The sequence below is a fragment of the Corvus hawaiiensis genome, chromosome 30 (genome assembly GCF_020740725.1).
Source record: "Corvus hawaiiensis isolate bCorHaw1 chromosome 30, bCorHaw1.pri.cur, whole genome shotgun sequence".
In the NCBI taxonomy this organism is placed as follows: domain Eukaryota; kingdom Metazoa; phylum Chordata; class Aves; order Passeriformes; family Corvidae; genus Corvus; species Corvus hawaiiensis.
Window position 1 is genome coordinate 21040465 of NC_063242.1, and position 13136 is coordinate 21053600.

The window sequence follows — 13136 nt, forward strand, 5'->3', positions numbered from 1 at the left end:
TAACTCCCATCTTTGTCAAGGTACCTGATACTAAAACGTAATACTGTACTTGCAAGAGTAAAGGAGTTAGAATTAAGAGAGCTATCTACTCACTGAGCAAGATGATGATACAAAGCAGAATTGCAATGATGGCACCAGTGCCCAGCCCTGCACCAACAATCCGGTCAACATCAGTGCAGTCTCCGTTTAAGTCACACTGGCAAACTTTCACCTTCAGCAAGGAAGTGCTGGATGCATGTGGATTTCCAGAATCTGTAATAACTATGGGCACGTCGTAGATACCGGCCTCCAGGAACCGGATTCTTAAGGAGAGCTGGGCGTGATCGCCTGTGTGTGAAAATAAGGTGCTGGTTAAAAAGTAATGTATTGCTCACATGGGCTTAAAATAGCACTGGCAAAAATAGCTCATGTTTGAGCTCTGTGTTAACTTGTTGCTCAAACCGCTATGTGACACTCAGGGTAACAGACTTCCTGACTGCTGTGAACATCTTTTCTTTCTTAAAATTTCTTGTTCTCTGGGGAGCTTACAACAAGGTGATTTCTTGTTCGTATTAACCCAATTCACGTATGTTGTGAAATAATACCAAAGAGAAAACATTTGCGGAAGTTTCTTTAAAACTATTAAGATTTCCATAATGTTAATTACCACTAATCCGAACAATGGTCCAATTCCTCTTAATACTAGCAGGTGTGTCAGGCAGCTCAAAGGCAAACGGGCCTGCATTTGGATCTATGTCAGGGTCTACAGCCGTGATGTTAATAGCATTAGGCTGCAGTGTTTCACACGTTGTGGCTTCTTTTGGATGCACTTGGGGGGCATTATCATTGATGTCCAGCAGGTATATCTGAAGTGTGCCAGTTCCACTCATTGGGGGTATTCCTTAAAGAAAAGGAAATAGTATTAAGCCTGTTTCCAGCTGCAAAGTTATTTAAATCAAGCTGTATGAACACTTTTATACATTTACCTCAGTTTTGGGATTCTCTCTTTACAAAACCAATCTAACACTGTTACTGCTCCTGCTAACACACTAGTTCTTACGTAGTCTGTTCTTGGAAAAATGGCCCTACTCAGCAAAATTCAGCAAATAACTGCAGATCCACTGATCAGGGACTCATCCACTTCACTGACCAGACAGATAGTCAATATCCATAGACAGTCCACATCAAAGGCTTCAAAGAAGAAGGTGCAAAATTGGGATAGTTTGTCCTCTGGACAAATTATTTTCTAACTTTGAAGACTTAAGATCCCCCTTTACCATAAATGTGCTGTTTAAATTATTTCTAATACTGACTTTCAGCATGCTATTTCTAGACATTCCTGCTATCCCTATCGAATGTGTAATGCTTCCATAAACCTTGTTGGAATCACCCATTTATGTGATGATTTGGCACGGAATGTTTCAGCATAACTCACAATGGTTCTCATTCCACCTCCCATAATCTTCCATTTATGTTTCTTCTCCAGAACAGAGCCAAAGTATAGAAACAGCTGATCCAGCTTCCAGTTCAGAAAATTTTACCATGTCTTCTTTCCAATGCAAAGAGCCCCAGTATTCCAGTTTTCCCTTCTAATGGGAGAATATTCCCAACTGCACCTGTCCATCTTTCTGCTATCAGCTATCAACAGTACAGCACTCCAGCTGAAACCAAAGGACTCATTTCTGAGCAGTGTTAATTGTCATTAACAAACTGACAACAAAGAGATACTTTTCCCTCTGCACTGCTGCAGCCTGAATGTGGGAAAATACAAAGCCCCCTCCACCAACACATCATTCTCCATAAAGCACATTCACGCTGTGCATTCACTCAACCTACCACCCTCCCATGCAGGCTTTTTTTCAATTTTCTGTCAACTCAACTAATGTCACCAAGCCAGTGTTTTTCGACAAACTCAGAGAACTATTTTTCAGCCATTTCCCAAGTAGCTGGGAAACTATACACAGTCTGATAGTAACACAGATTTCCAACGGGATGTATTCTAAGCATACCCTGTTTTCTGCCCCAGTAAAACTGAGTGCCATTCAACCAAAAAGAAGAAAGCTTTTTGAAAAAAATATACAATATTGATACATACCATTATCAGAAGCAAGAAACGTTGCATTATACATATTGTTTTGCACATATATTGACTCTCTGTCCAAAACAGCTGTAGTAGTTATTTGTCCATTAACAGGGTCAATTTTCAGCCAGTTTGCAGGATCAGAAAGTTTTGAGTACCTGTGTATTTAATAATAAGTTGTGTTATTTATCCACCAACATAAATATTGACAACAAAGGCAATATTAGTATTTTAATTTGTATTCTGAACACATTTTTGGAATTTTAAGATAGCATTTTTAAAATTTCCATTTATCAATGGAAATACGTATTAAAATCAGTCCTGCATTTCAATTCGTGAAGTGCCTTGCCCTGTAAGTTACCACATAATTGGAGAGAATCATGCAATTACCATAGACTATACAACATTAATACTCAGACTAAATTAAAATATTCAGTCAAGATCCTTCTTGGTTTTTCTACACCTACAGAGCTGTTCATACTAAGGTTCATCTTGTCAGAGTGCTGAGAGCAGGAGAGGTAAAAAATGGATAGTGTTACAGTTGCACTAACTCACATTGTTCTAGCACTTCAGTATCACTTCACTTTCAGAGACTCTGGTTTTACTGCATGCTTCTCATCTTAATTTGAAAGAGAAGTGTCTTTCAAAACCATTCTATCTGATAAATTTTCCCTTTGACATTAATCAAGTGCAAGCTATCTTAGCACTGAAATCCTCATGCTGTCATTTCTACGATGGTTATGTTCACAAATGAGCAAAATATCACAAACAGCTAACCAAGAATCAAGAGAAAATAAAATTGCAATGATCTTGATTTTGGAAGGAAAGACAGAACCTAAGTTCTGGAGTTTCTTCTAAATGAGCTAAAAGGAAAAAAAAATGCAGGATAAGGTGAGTCCTCACCCATGGCCAGTCAACATCTTAGCTTTGCAGATAATGACCGTGACTAACACAAGGCATGTTCATGTAGCAAAGTTTCAGACATAAGAAAAATTATGATCAAATTATGATCATAGCTATCAGTACAAGAGTTCACAGACAGACAACAGGACTACTTTGAACTGCTGGAGAAAAAATTAGAAGAGAACCCTTCAGATTTCATCAACAATCTGATTTTCCTGCCATGTGAAAATTACTAGTGAATTTAAATTGCAAATGATCTTAGTTCACAGAAGCATGTGTCTGCTCTGACTGAATTTGCTGGGATGGAACATATACTTTACAACAGATGCATAACTGCCTTCTACCTTGATGAAATAGGACTTAGGATGAGAAAATTACACAGCTATGAATACTGGTCAGTTCACCCTCTCTACAGCCAAAAATCCCTTTGGAGAGAGCTGCACAAAAGCCACAGGATGTGTTGGGATAGCTGTGTGCTACAGTAAATGCAGTCATTCCACATGCCATCTCTTTGCTCCCCACCCACTCCATAACACAGACATAGCAAAATGTTTATATAGACCTTAGAGACGTTTGCTGCATGTAACGATCGGGGTCCTGAGCAGTGAAAGTTGTCAACATGCTACCAGCAAGTAGCCCCTCTTCCTGACGCACGAGCTTGGGGTTTGGAACAAAATATGGGCTCTCATTCACATCAATGACCGTAATGGACACAGTTGCTGTTGACTGAGGAGGATGCTGAATCCCCTTAGCCAAAGGCACTTGATTTTCTGCAGCTACGGTAAGTACAAACATCCTGTTGGTCTCGAAGTCAATAGGCTGGGAAGAGCAAAGAGTGGGAAGTGTTAACGTTTATTCACAGCAGCAATAGACACACAGTAACATTTTAAATTTAAAGCACATTTTTGAAGATTACTTGTACTGCTTTTCTCAAAAATGAGTATGGAGTCTGAAGAGAACACAGTCTCATCACCTCAACATGAGCCTGTGGGCTGGGGTTTTGCTTAGCAGCAGCAGTTTTGAAGTCAGAAGAGCTAGAAACCTTGTCATTCCTAGATTTAACTTGCTCTGGTACTGCCATTAGAGACAAATGAGGAAACAAATAGTGGAATCACAAAATGATGAAGAAGCTCCTAGCTTTGTGCCAGGCACTCACATGTGCCTCCTGATGCTCTCTCCTGGGGAGAGAAAAGCTGCCTCTTTCTGTTACGAGGATTAAAGTTTCCTTCAAGCAAGTTCATGACCACAGCTATTCCCGTAGATTAGAGATTCTCATGCCCTTAACACCTTACTAGAAATACTCTTGGTAATCCCAGCCAACCTCATGTCTGGTATACCTATAGCTCCCATCTTCCCAGTGCAGACAACCTTCAGTTTGGAGATTTCCTCACTGAGCCAGAAGTCCAATTTAAGAAAAAATAAAAACAGTTTGAGTCTAGAGTTCCTCTGTCGTGCTGCATAGGGTTGAGGAATTCCCGGACACAGGATTTGCCTTTGCACTATGCACTGTACTATTCACACACATCCCAGACTGAAGAAACCTTGTACCTTACAGGGGCATTTGGCACGTGACAGTATGAAGTAAGTGACAAGAGACAATCTAATCTTCATTACAGGTTGACAGATCAACTCATTGCACTGCCAATAAAAACTGTAGGCATGTTTCCAACTTTTCCCATGTCTGGGCGCTTAAAGGAGTGCTAAAAAGCACAGACACTCACATAATTCTTCCTGGAAGACTGCAATATAACAATTGGCACCTCTGGGGAAGAGCAGTTATAAACCAGAGACAGTTCTTAAAAAAACCCAATGTGAATTACCATTAATGCCATAGGTGGGTTGTATCTTTCTGTCACCTAGATACTGGGAGGATTAAAATCAAACAAACCGAAAGAAAACAAAGCAAAAAAGAAAAAAAAAAAGTAAAACTAAAAGTGAATTTTTTAATTTCCAAATGGGAATACTGGCATCACATGTTTGACTTTGAAATGCATCAGCCAAAACGAGAGCAGGCCAACTCAGAGAAGAGACACTTATCAGAGGGTCATGAGCAAAGGTGGCTACTGCCTGGCAGGTTTAATTATAGAACCACATTGTTATTATCACTTGCAGTAAGTCATCCCTCAACACAGAGCTGTGTTGGTTAGAGAATGAAGATAGACAGGTTATTCCATAAAAGGTATTTAAACGAGGTTTTAAAAATAGCCAGTCTTTAAACATCTCTTGTGGAAGTACCCTCCCACCTATCATTTTTTCCTCTCTGATTGTGCTTTGACTGCCTATATCTGTTCCTTAATGGAACATCTTGACACAAAATGTGCAGACAACATGCATGACTACTAATTGAGGAGAAGTTGTTCCTTCAGACTAGCAAAAAATACTAAGCAGTCATTTTTTCACAGAGCAATTTCTATCTTTTGGCAAATAAAGCTTCACGATTTTTAATTTTCAACAGCCTTGTCTGATTTTTAAATCAGATGGAATACTATTGATAGCATAAGAAGGTAACAGAAGAAGAGACAGATTGCTAAATTCCAGAATTCACGATGGCCTCAGGAATTCACATATCCCCCCATTCAGTGTTCTCCCACTTCTTCCATCTCTGCTGAACTGTCTGGAATGCAAGCACGCCTTACCTTTACGACAGTCACCAGCCCATCGTTGCTGTTGGGATCGGTCAGGATGGTGAAGCGGCCCGTCGGGTCTCCTCCAGTCATTCGGTACATGGCATTCCACGCCGGCGTGTGGGGCTGGTCTTTGTCTGTTACGGTCAGGTTCGCTACAATCACATCCACCCTGTTCTCCGGTACTTCCCCGTAGAACTGCAAAAACCACACAAACACTTCACTCGTCTGGAGAAGCATGCAAGAGCCACACCATGCTGAGCATTCATCAAAGCCCGCCTCTCTTCTCTGGAATTCCGACAATTTGTCTAATGAAGTTTACCTGAGGCCACCCAGAGAATCAATGGCTTGATTCCCTTGTCAGCTTTTGCCTTTTGGCCAAAAGCAGAACACTGTATGTAAGGGATATATATTCTGCATGTATTTTAATTCTGCCTGCCAGTACAGTATTTAATAAGTAATAAATATTTACTGTCTGTGAATATAATGAGAAAAACAGAGAATGGTTATAAATATGCACATCCTTCAGTAACTTCTATGCTGTACTTACAGTCATGGCAGTGAACTCTGGAGGATTGTCATTGACATCTGTCACAGCGATGACAGCAGTTGCTGTGTTTGAAAGACCATATGTTGGGTTTCCTTCCATGTCCGTAGCTTGAATTATTAATGTATATTGTTGTACTTTCTAAAACACAAAATGACAACGTAAGTTTTAGACAAAACTAACATTACCATAGGACAGCAGGTGTTCCCAAAATTGCACTCTGCTAAGCAATGGAGCCTATCACACAGTTTATTCTAGTTAGCATCACCCAAAATGACAGGAGCAAAGTTTGTGCCACAGGAATACAGCAGCAGGTTGCTTATACTGAACTACCATTTGACTTTCTTCAAAGACCATCAAGGTAAGGACAGGCTGACTGCTTCCTACTCTAATAAATCAACCCCCTTTAGACAGTTAATGCATGATCACAGGTTTAACAATGCTTTTCAAATGGCAAAAAGAGAACCAGAGTGCAGTTTATACTAAAACAGGGAAAGTCCTCAAAAGCATTTGAGAGCACTGAGCCAAGGTAGGTTTCTCGGCCAAACGGCCACAACTGCCAAGGTTTTGTTTCAGCCAAGCCTGAGTATAAAACTGCTGCTGCAATTTCTTGTGATCTCTATGGAAACCAAAGATGTCGAGGCCAACAGAGACGAGTAAGGGCACTGGGAGAAAGGGGGAGGGAAGCACCAAACGAGCTATTTCCATAAATGTTAAACACCCTGGTTGAGGACGGCGCCCGTGGGCCCCCTCTCCCCCCACCACTGCTAACAGCCCTTGAGCTGGGCACTCACTCCCCCCTCACAGATGGAGCGGGGCCAGGGTCCCTAAGCACCAGAATCGCCTGGCGGAGACCTGACCTCAGCCTGGTGAGCTGTTTAAAATGACACTGACAAGGTCCTATTGAAAAAAAAAAAATAAAAAGGAAAATCATAAAGATGTTTTCTGTATAGAGTTGCTGAAAAGTTTATTTTAACTCACTGCACTCAAATATTGTGCATGCTTCTTCATTTACCAGTTCATCATCCTTCCTTGGAGAGAGGTGCTACCATTCAGTTCTTCCCAGAAGAAAGGACACAAACATAAGGAGCTGCTATTGCTTTGAAATGGCACTTTCACAAATGGTTTACTAACACTGGCAAAAACCTTTTGGCAAAATAAAAATATTTCAAGAAAAGCCTATCTTTATGTTTTGGGGTTTTTTTTCCACCTGGTACGTTATTTTCTTACACTGTCTATAGAGTGGGGTATATGACAGATTACTTATGGAAACAACTTATAGAATCATGAAACATGCTGAGTTGGAATGGACCCATCAGGATCAGAGAGTCCAGCTCCTGATCCTAAGCAGGACAGCCCAAGAATCACACCATTTACAAAAAGGAATTACAAGTACTGATACAAAAAATAAGCAATGGCACTTCCATGGATAGTATTTAGCATTCTTTCAAATTTTGGCCAGACAGTACGACAGACATGAGAGGTTTAACGGTTTACACATTTCCAAGCAACAAATATGAGTCACTGAATAGAAATTTTTTAAAATAAGCTGTATGGATCTTTATCTCCCACTGAAGATAATGATTTATGCTCATGCCCTCTTTCAAACAGAAACCCTTACAAGACACCCCAAATGTGTATTGCTATATATGCATCCCATGATTCTTCAGAAAAGCAAGATTAGTATTAAGTCTACAGAAATGCAGTATATATGTTTAATAATGCACAAATATATATATGAATTCGGACTTGGAAAATATACTTGCAAACTGACCTTCAAAAGGCTTTAAACATCCTAAAGGTTTCCTTCATGACACCAACAAGAGAAGCAGTCATGAGGGAACCAAAGAAATACTTTTACCACTTTCATCCAGGAAAAAATCATACTTTACTTACTGTGAAGCAATAAAACCTAAAGCAGTATTGAAGCAAATCTCGCTGCCATATGATTCTATGTTATTGAAACAGCAGGTGCTTCTGATTCATCTTGGTCTTAACACATTGATCCCAAGAAGCAAATTTCATTAAGGAAACTCCATTATTATTACACAGGGACTCAGCTTCCTTACAATCCTCTAATTCCAACAGAACCAGCACACTAGAAGCTTCCCCAGAAAGTGCCCCAAAAGACAGCGTATCAGTGGTTTTGTCTGGTTCCTTGTTTTTTTTCCCCCCTTCCCAGCACTCACATAAAGCAGATCAACTGCCGAGAGTGAAATTTCAGAAATCAACAAGCACACAACTTTCCAAACATGGGGAAATTGGGGGAGGTGGGGTCTCCTCTTTTCACTATGGTTTGAGATGCAGCCAGGAATAAGCTGTGGAGCATGTGTCAGCAGCCTGCACAGAGACTTAGCAGCAACACATCCAAAAACGAGCTGGCAGCTTCAAGAAAGAACGCAGACCTCACCAGTTCACATCTTTCCAATTCAACACAGGCCAAATAAAGAGCACTTCACTGAATTAACCTCACGTGAGGCAGGAACGTCAGTGTGTAAATTTAAGTACCCTGCCTGACTTCTTCAGCACCTCCAGCAGCAATGCAGATGTTTTAATGCTGAAGTGAATTCCACAGCAATAACGGAAGAAATAAGAGCAGCTGGATCTCATGAAACAGCATCTTTTGAGATAACAAATGAAAGATTTCTTCTGCCTAAAGCTGGGTTTCCTTACCTAAGCAAATCTCCTCCTGTGCATGTTAGCACAGATAACGCATTGTGCATGCTAATCTAAAATACCAGCAGATGAGGAATGCTATCAGAGGAACTTTTTTTTCTTTTCCCTAATGCCTACAACACTTATGTTCCCATAATGTGTCACATTATTTAAGAATTTAAAGTTCTCTCTAGTACTTTATGATTTTAATTAGAGCTTTATAAAGAGACACAAGACTTAAGAGAAAAAGAGTGGAAAGGCAGAAGTGGGCAGACCAGCTGGGGTACATGGAGAACAAGGCACTCCCCCGCCCACTGTCACAAGACAATTCAGCTTTTGCTTTCTAGACTCCTGGTCATTTTAATTTAATTGACTTCCACAAAATGATTCAGGAAATGGAGGAAGAAAAGCAACGGCTTGGGAAGGAAACCATTTTATCTCATATTAGTCTAATTTAATATTTGAGTCATTTAATGTTAATCATTAATATCCAACATGTTCAAGAAATGTTTATATATATGCATTTGGGTATCAGCAGAGTGATCCATCAGGAAAACTGATGGTGAATGACAAGGTTTTTCCAACTGTTAATGTGAGGGTCTAAGCTCCACAGGCAGCTGGTTTCTTCCGAGTTAAATCCCTCTAGTACAGCTAGTCACCAAGTGATAAAACCTCAAGAATTACTGCTATGTCCTTCTGAAAGTTCATCTGTCAAAGATGACCAAGGGATTTTAAAAACAAGGGCAAAGCTGCCCATCATTCTTTTAATTTAATAGGGCAATACTGTAAAGTTCAGGGTTTTCCTTTGCTCAAATCCCTTCTCTTCAAAACCAACTTGAATAGAATGAATGTTAATAAAACCTCAAAAATTAATTGCAATATCTAACAGTCTGTTTAGCTTTTCAAATCTTCTGATTGCTCCTTTCAAACTGAAATGCATCAGAATATTAATAGCAAACCCAGAACTTCAGAAAGCATTTTTATTCTCCATTTTAAATAACTATAAACAAGCAGCTAAAAGATGAAGAGCAAATCCAGTACTTTGGATTTAATGAAGTAAAATGAGGTTAGTAAAACAGAAGTTGAAACAACATGTGTTCAAAAGAGATTTGTTTGGATTTTACTGCTTGTTTATAAAATAATGCTTATCTCTTGTGAAGTTTTCAAGTGGTTTAAAAGCACAGTTAGTGTGACAGATTTGGATTTTGGGAGGGAAATATTTTTATTCCCAACCTCACAGATGGGTGAATCAGAGCAGAGGATCTGACACCCTCCTTCTCCAGTGGTGGGCACAGTGAAGAACTGTCTAGACAGAATGGGCCTTGCCCACCATGTAGCAATGAATTACTGACAGATGATTTATTTTCATTATTATTATTATTATTATTGCATTACTCTGCTTTAGTGTGTACCTGTTTCTTAAGAGCAAACAGGCTTATGGGACAAGATCCTTTCCATGACCCCACACAGCCAAGAGTGACTACACGTATGGAATATACAGGTCCAATCTTCATCCCTAACATAATTTTCTCTCCTCTGAGTTTTTGTACTCGGGGACTAGGACAATGACCAGTGTCAACAGGGTGAAGAAAGGGAGTAAGTTAAGACTGAGGAGGGGGAGAAATATTTCACAGCATCATAAAATTGCTTGGACTAGAAGTGACCTTAAAGATTATCTAGTTCCAGACCCCCAGTCCTGGGCAAGGACACCTCCAACTATACCAGGTGGCTCAGAGCCCCATCCAACCTGGCCCTGAACACTTCCAGGGATGGGGCATCCAGAACTTCTCTATGCAAGCTGTTCCAGTGTCTTACCACCCTTCACAGTAAAGACTTTCTGCCTTTTAGCTGATCTAAATGCACCTGCTTTGAGTTTATAGTCATTTCCCCTTGTCCTACCTTTATATGCCCTTATTAAAAACCCCTCTCCAGGCTCTCCTGCAGGCCCCATATTTAGGTACTGGAAGGCAGCAATAAGGTCTCCTCAGAGCCTTCTCTTCTCCAGGCTAAACAGTCCCAGCTCTCTCTCAGCCTGTCTTCATAGGAGAGGTGCTTCAACCTTCTGATGATCTTCACATCCCTCCTCTGGACTTGCTCCAGGCAGGTCCATGTCCTTCCTGTGCTGAGAGGCCCAGACCTGGATGCAGCACTCCAGGTCAGAACAGAGGAGGAGAATCACCTCCCTTGACCTGCTGGCCATGCTGCTTCTGATGCAGCCCTGTATTGATTGCCTGCAAGTGCACATTGTCAGCTCATGTCCAGCCTCTCATCCACCCAGATCCCTGAGACGTGCATCTTTTCAATATTAAGTGCAACCCAGACCACGGGATTAAGACCTGCCATACCTCTCTGTCAAGCCCAGCTGCTACAGTGATAATGTCACCAGTTTCGTTGTTGATTGTAAACATGTTTGGAGAGGGGCTGCTTGGGGCCTGTGACAAAATTCTGTATCTCAGCATCCCATTCTGTGCGTTGGGATCATCAGCATCGATGGCAGTAACAGTCATCACGTAGGTTCCTAGCAGCAGGATAAATAATTGATGTTATATAAACAGTTTACACTCAGATTATACAAGATCACTTTACAAGCAGTCGTCAAAGCATGTATTTCTTTTGGTAAAATCTGCACATTCCTTCTTTACTTAAAACAAACTGGCTAAACTCAAGACTCACCAACAGAGTAATTAAAATACATAAGAGAAGATAAAAATAATCTTATGTTTATAAAATACTAGATTTGCTTAAAACTGAAGAAGCTACATAAACAATGAAATCCTACAGTTCTGCCACAAATAACATTTCTATAACAGGAGAACATCTCATGTTTAGATACTTATGTTATTAATTGGGCCAAAGGAAATATACTTATTGTTCAGAATTGGTGGACATACTGATAGTGACTGAAAATCAGTATAAATAATACTTTTTCAAAAGTCTTTGAGATGTATCTCAAATGCCAAGTAAACATTGCAAAGTTAGAAAACACATTTCTGGTGCTAACCTTTCATTTTGCACTTCTGACAAATTAAGAAAGTGGTTTCAGCCATAGTGCAAACTTTAGTCTGAGCTGATTAGAATTTTAATGAGATCTGAACAACACTTAGGTTTTCTCGAGAATTCAAATGACACTGATTTCAAATCCCAGTATTTGCAAAGCTTCTGGGAATCAAAACGAACTGGATCTGGTGACATTTCGGAAGTCTCTTATACCCTGACCTGTCAACTAAATGAACATCAATGTCTATCACAAAAATAAATTAAGAACTGTGATGTTATAATTAGGATTTCCAAAAACATGAACCAGAAGTCATATTCTTAAAGCCTTCCCTGGTTTTAGTTCACGTACATAGCAATTCTACCTTTTGGAAATGAATCCTAACATGCTAAAAAGTGCATTAAAAATAGGGTGTCATAAGAAGACAGTATCTAAGATTTTGCTCATCACACTAAAGATACTTTTCAAAGTATTACAAGGTCTGAAGGCACCCCCTTCATCACACCTTCAAAATGATACTGTAAATGTGATACTTAGCCCATATTTTACCTGGCTTTGATCCCTCAGGGACTGTCCCATTCCAAACCTGGTGTAAGAATTCAGGTCTATTGTCATTCATGTCAATGACATTAATAACAATGTCAATAGGATTTTCCACCTGGTTTCCATTTACATCCACTGCGTGTGCTCTCAGCTGCAAAAATCATTAAAAGTATTAAAATTTGCACAATGTATAGGTGCAAATAGATATAATAATAGTGACAGAAGTTTCAGGCCAGACATTTTTAGCTCAGTGTATATTTTGTTATCTGCCATTGCACCCTCATATTGACCTTTTAAGTTTTCAAGTTGCTAATTGAACTGACGTTCAGACTTCCAAACTATTCTAAGTTGCAGACTTCTTTCTCTGATATGATGAAAATTATTTTAGATCATGCAATTTTGATTACTACTAGTTCCTACTGTCATATAGAATTCCGGTTTTAATAATGACTACTAGAAAACATTCTCTAAAAATATGCAGATTTAAATGTACATCTTTGTATTTAGACCAGAGGGTGGCCATTGTTAGGGAAAAGAGCAACTTTCTCCTACAGCAGTCCTGCTGATGCCCCTTACATACATATACACACACATATCTTACGGCTACAAAACTACTAGAAAGCAGCAAGGTGGCATTATTAACTTACCACTCTGGAAATGACTCATATAAATGTAAATTCCCAAGTCAGTAAATCTTGAATTGCCAATGTCAAATGCTCAGTTAAAATCTTACGGATGCCGGAGCTGTTGTTTGAGAGAGCCTTTCACCCATGCCTCCCCCCCAGACACCTCCTGCTGTGTCCTCTGTTT

General features: G+C 39.8%; 1 protein-coding gene across 2 annotated transcripts in view; it reads right to left on the reverse strand.

Moving 5' to 3' along the window:
* Positions 1-13136, reverse strand: part of CDH2 (cadherin 2) — a 116675-nt gene that overhangs the window by 21992 nt on the left and 81547 nt on the right. For both annotated transcript variants that reach the window (XM_048289424.1, XM_048289423.1), the window contains exons 6-13: positions 12333-12477; positions 11134-11306; positions 6137-6274; positions 5599-5784; positions 3525-3781; positions 2075-2217; positions 647-880; positions 94-327 (exon numbers count right to left, since the gene is read on the reverse strand). In XM_048289424.1, coding sequence (XP_048145381.1) covers positions 94-327; positions 647-880; positions 2075-2217; positions 3525-3781; positions 5599-5784; positions 6137-6274; positions 11134-11306; positions 12333-12477 — 1510 coding nt within the window. The remainder of the gene's footprint in view (positions 1-93; positions 328-646; positions 881-2074; positions 2218-3524; positions 3782-5598; positions 5785-6136; positions 6275-11133; positions 11307-12332; positions 12478-13136) is intronic.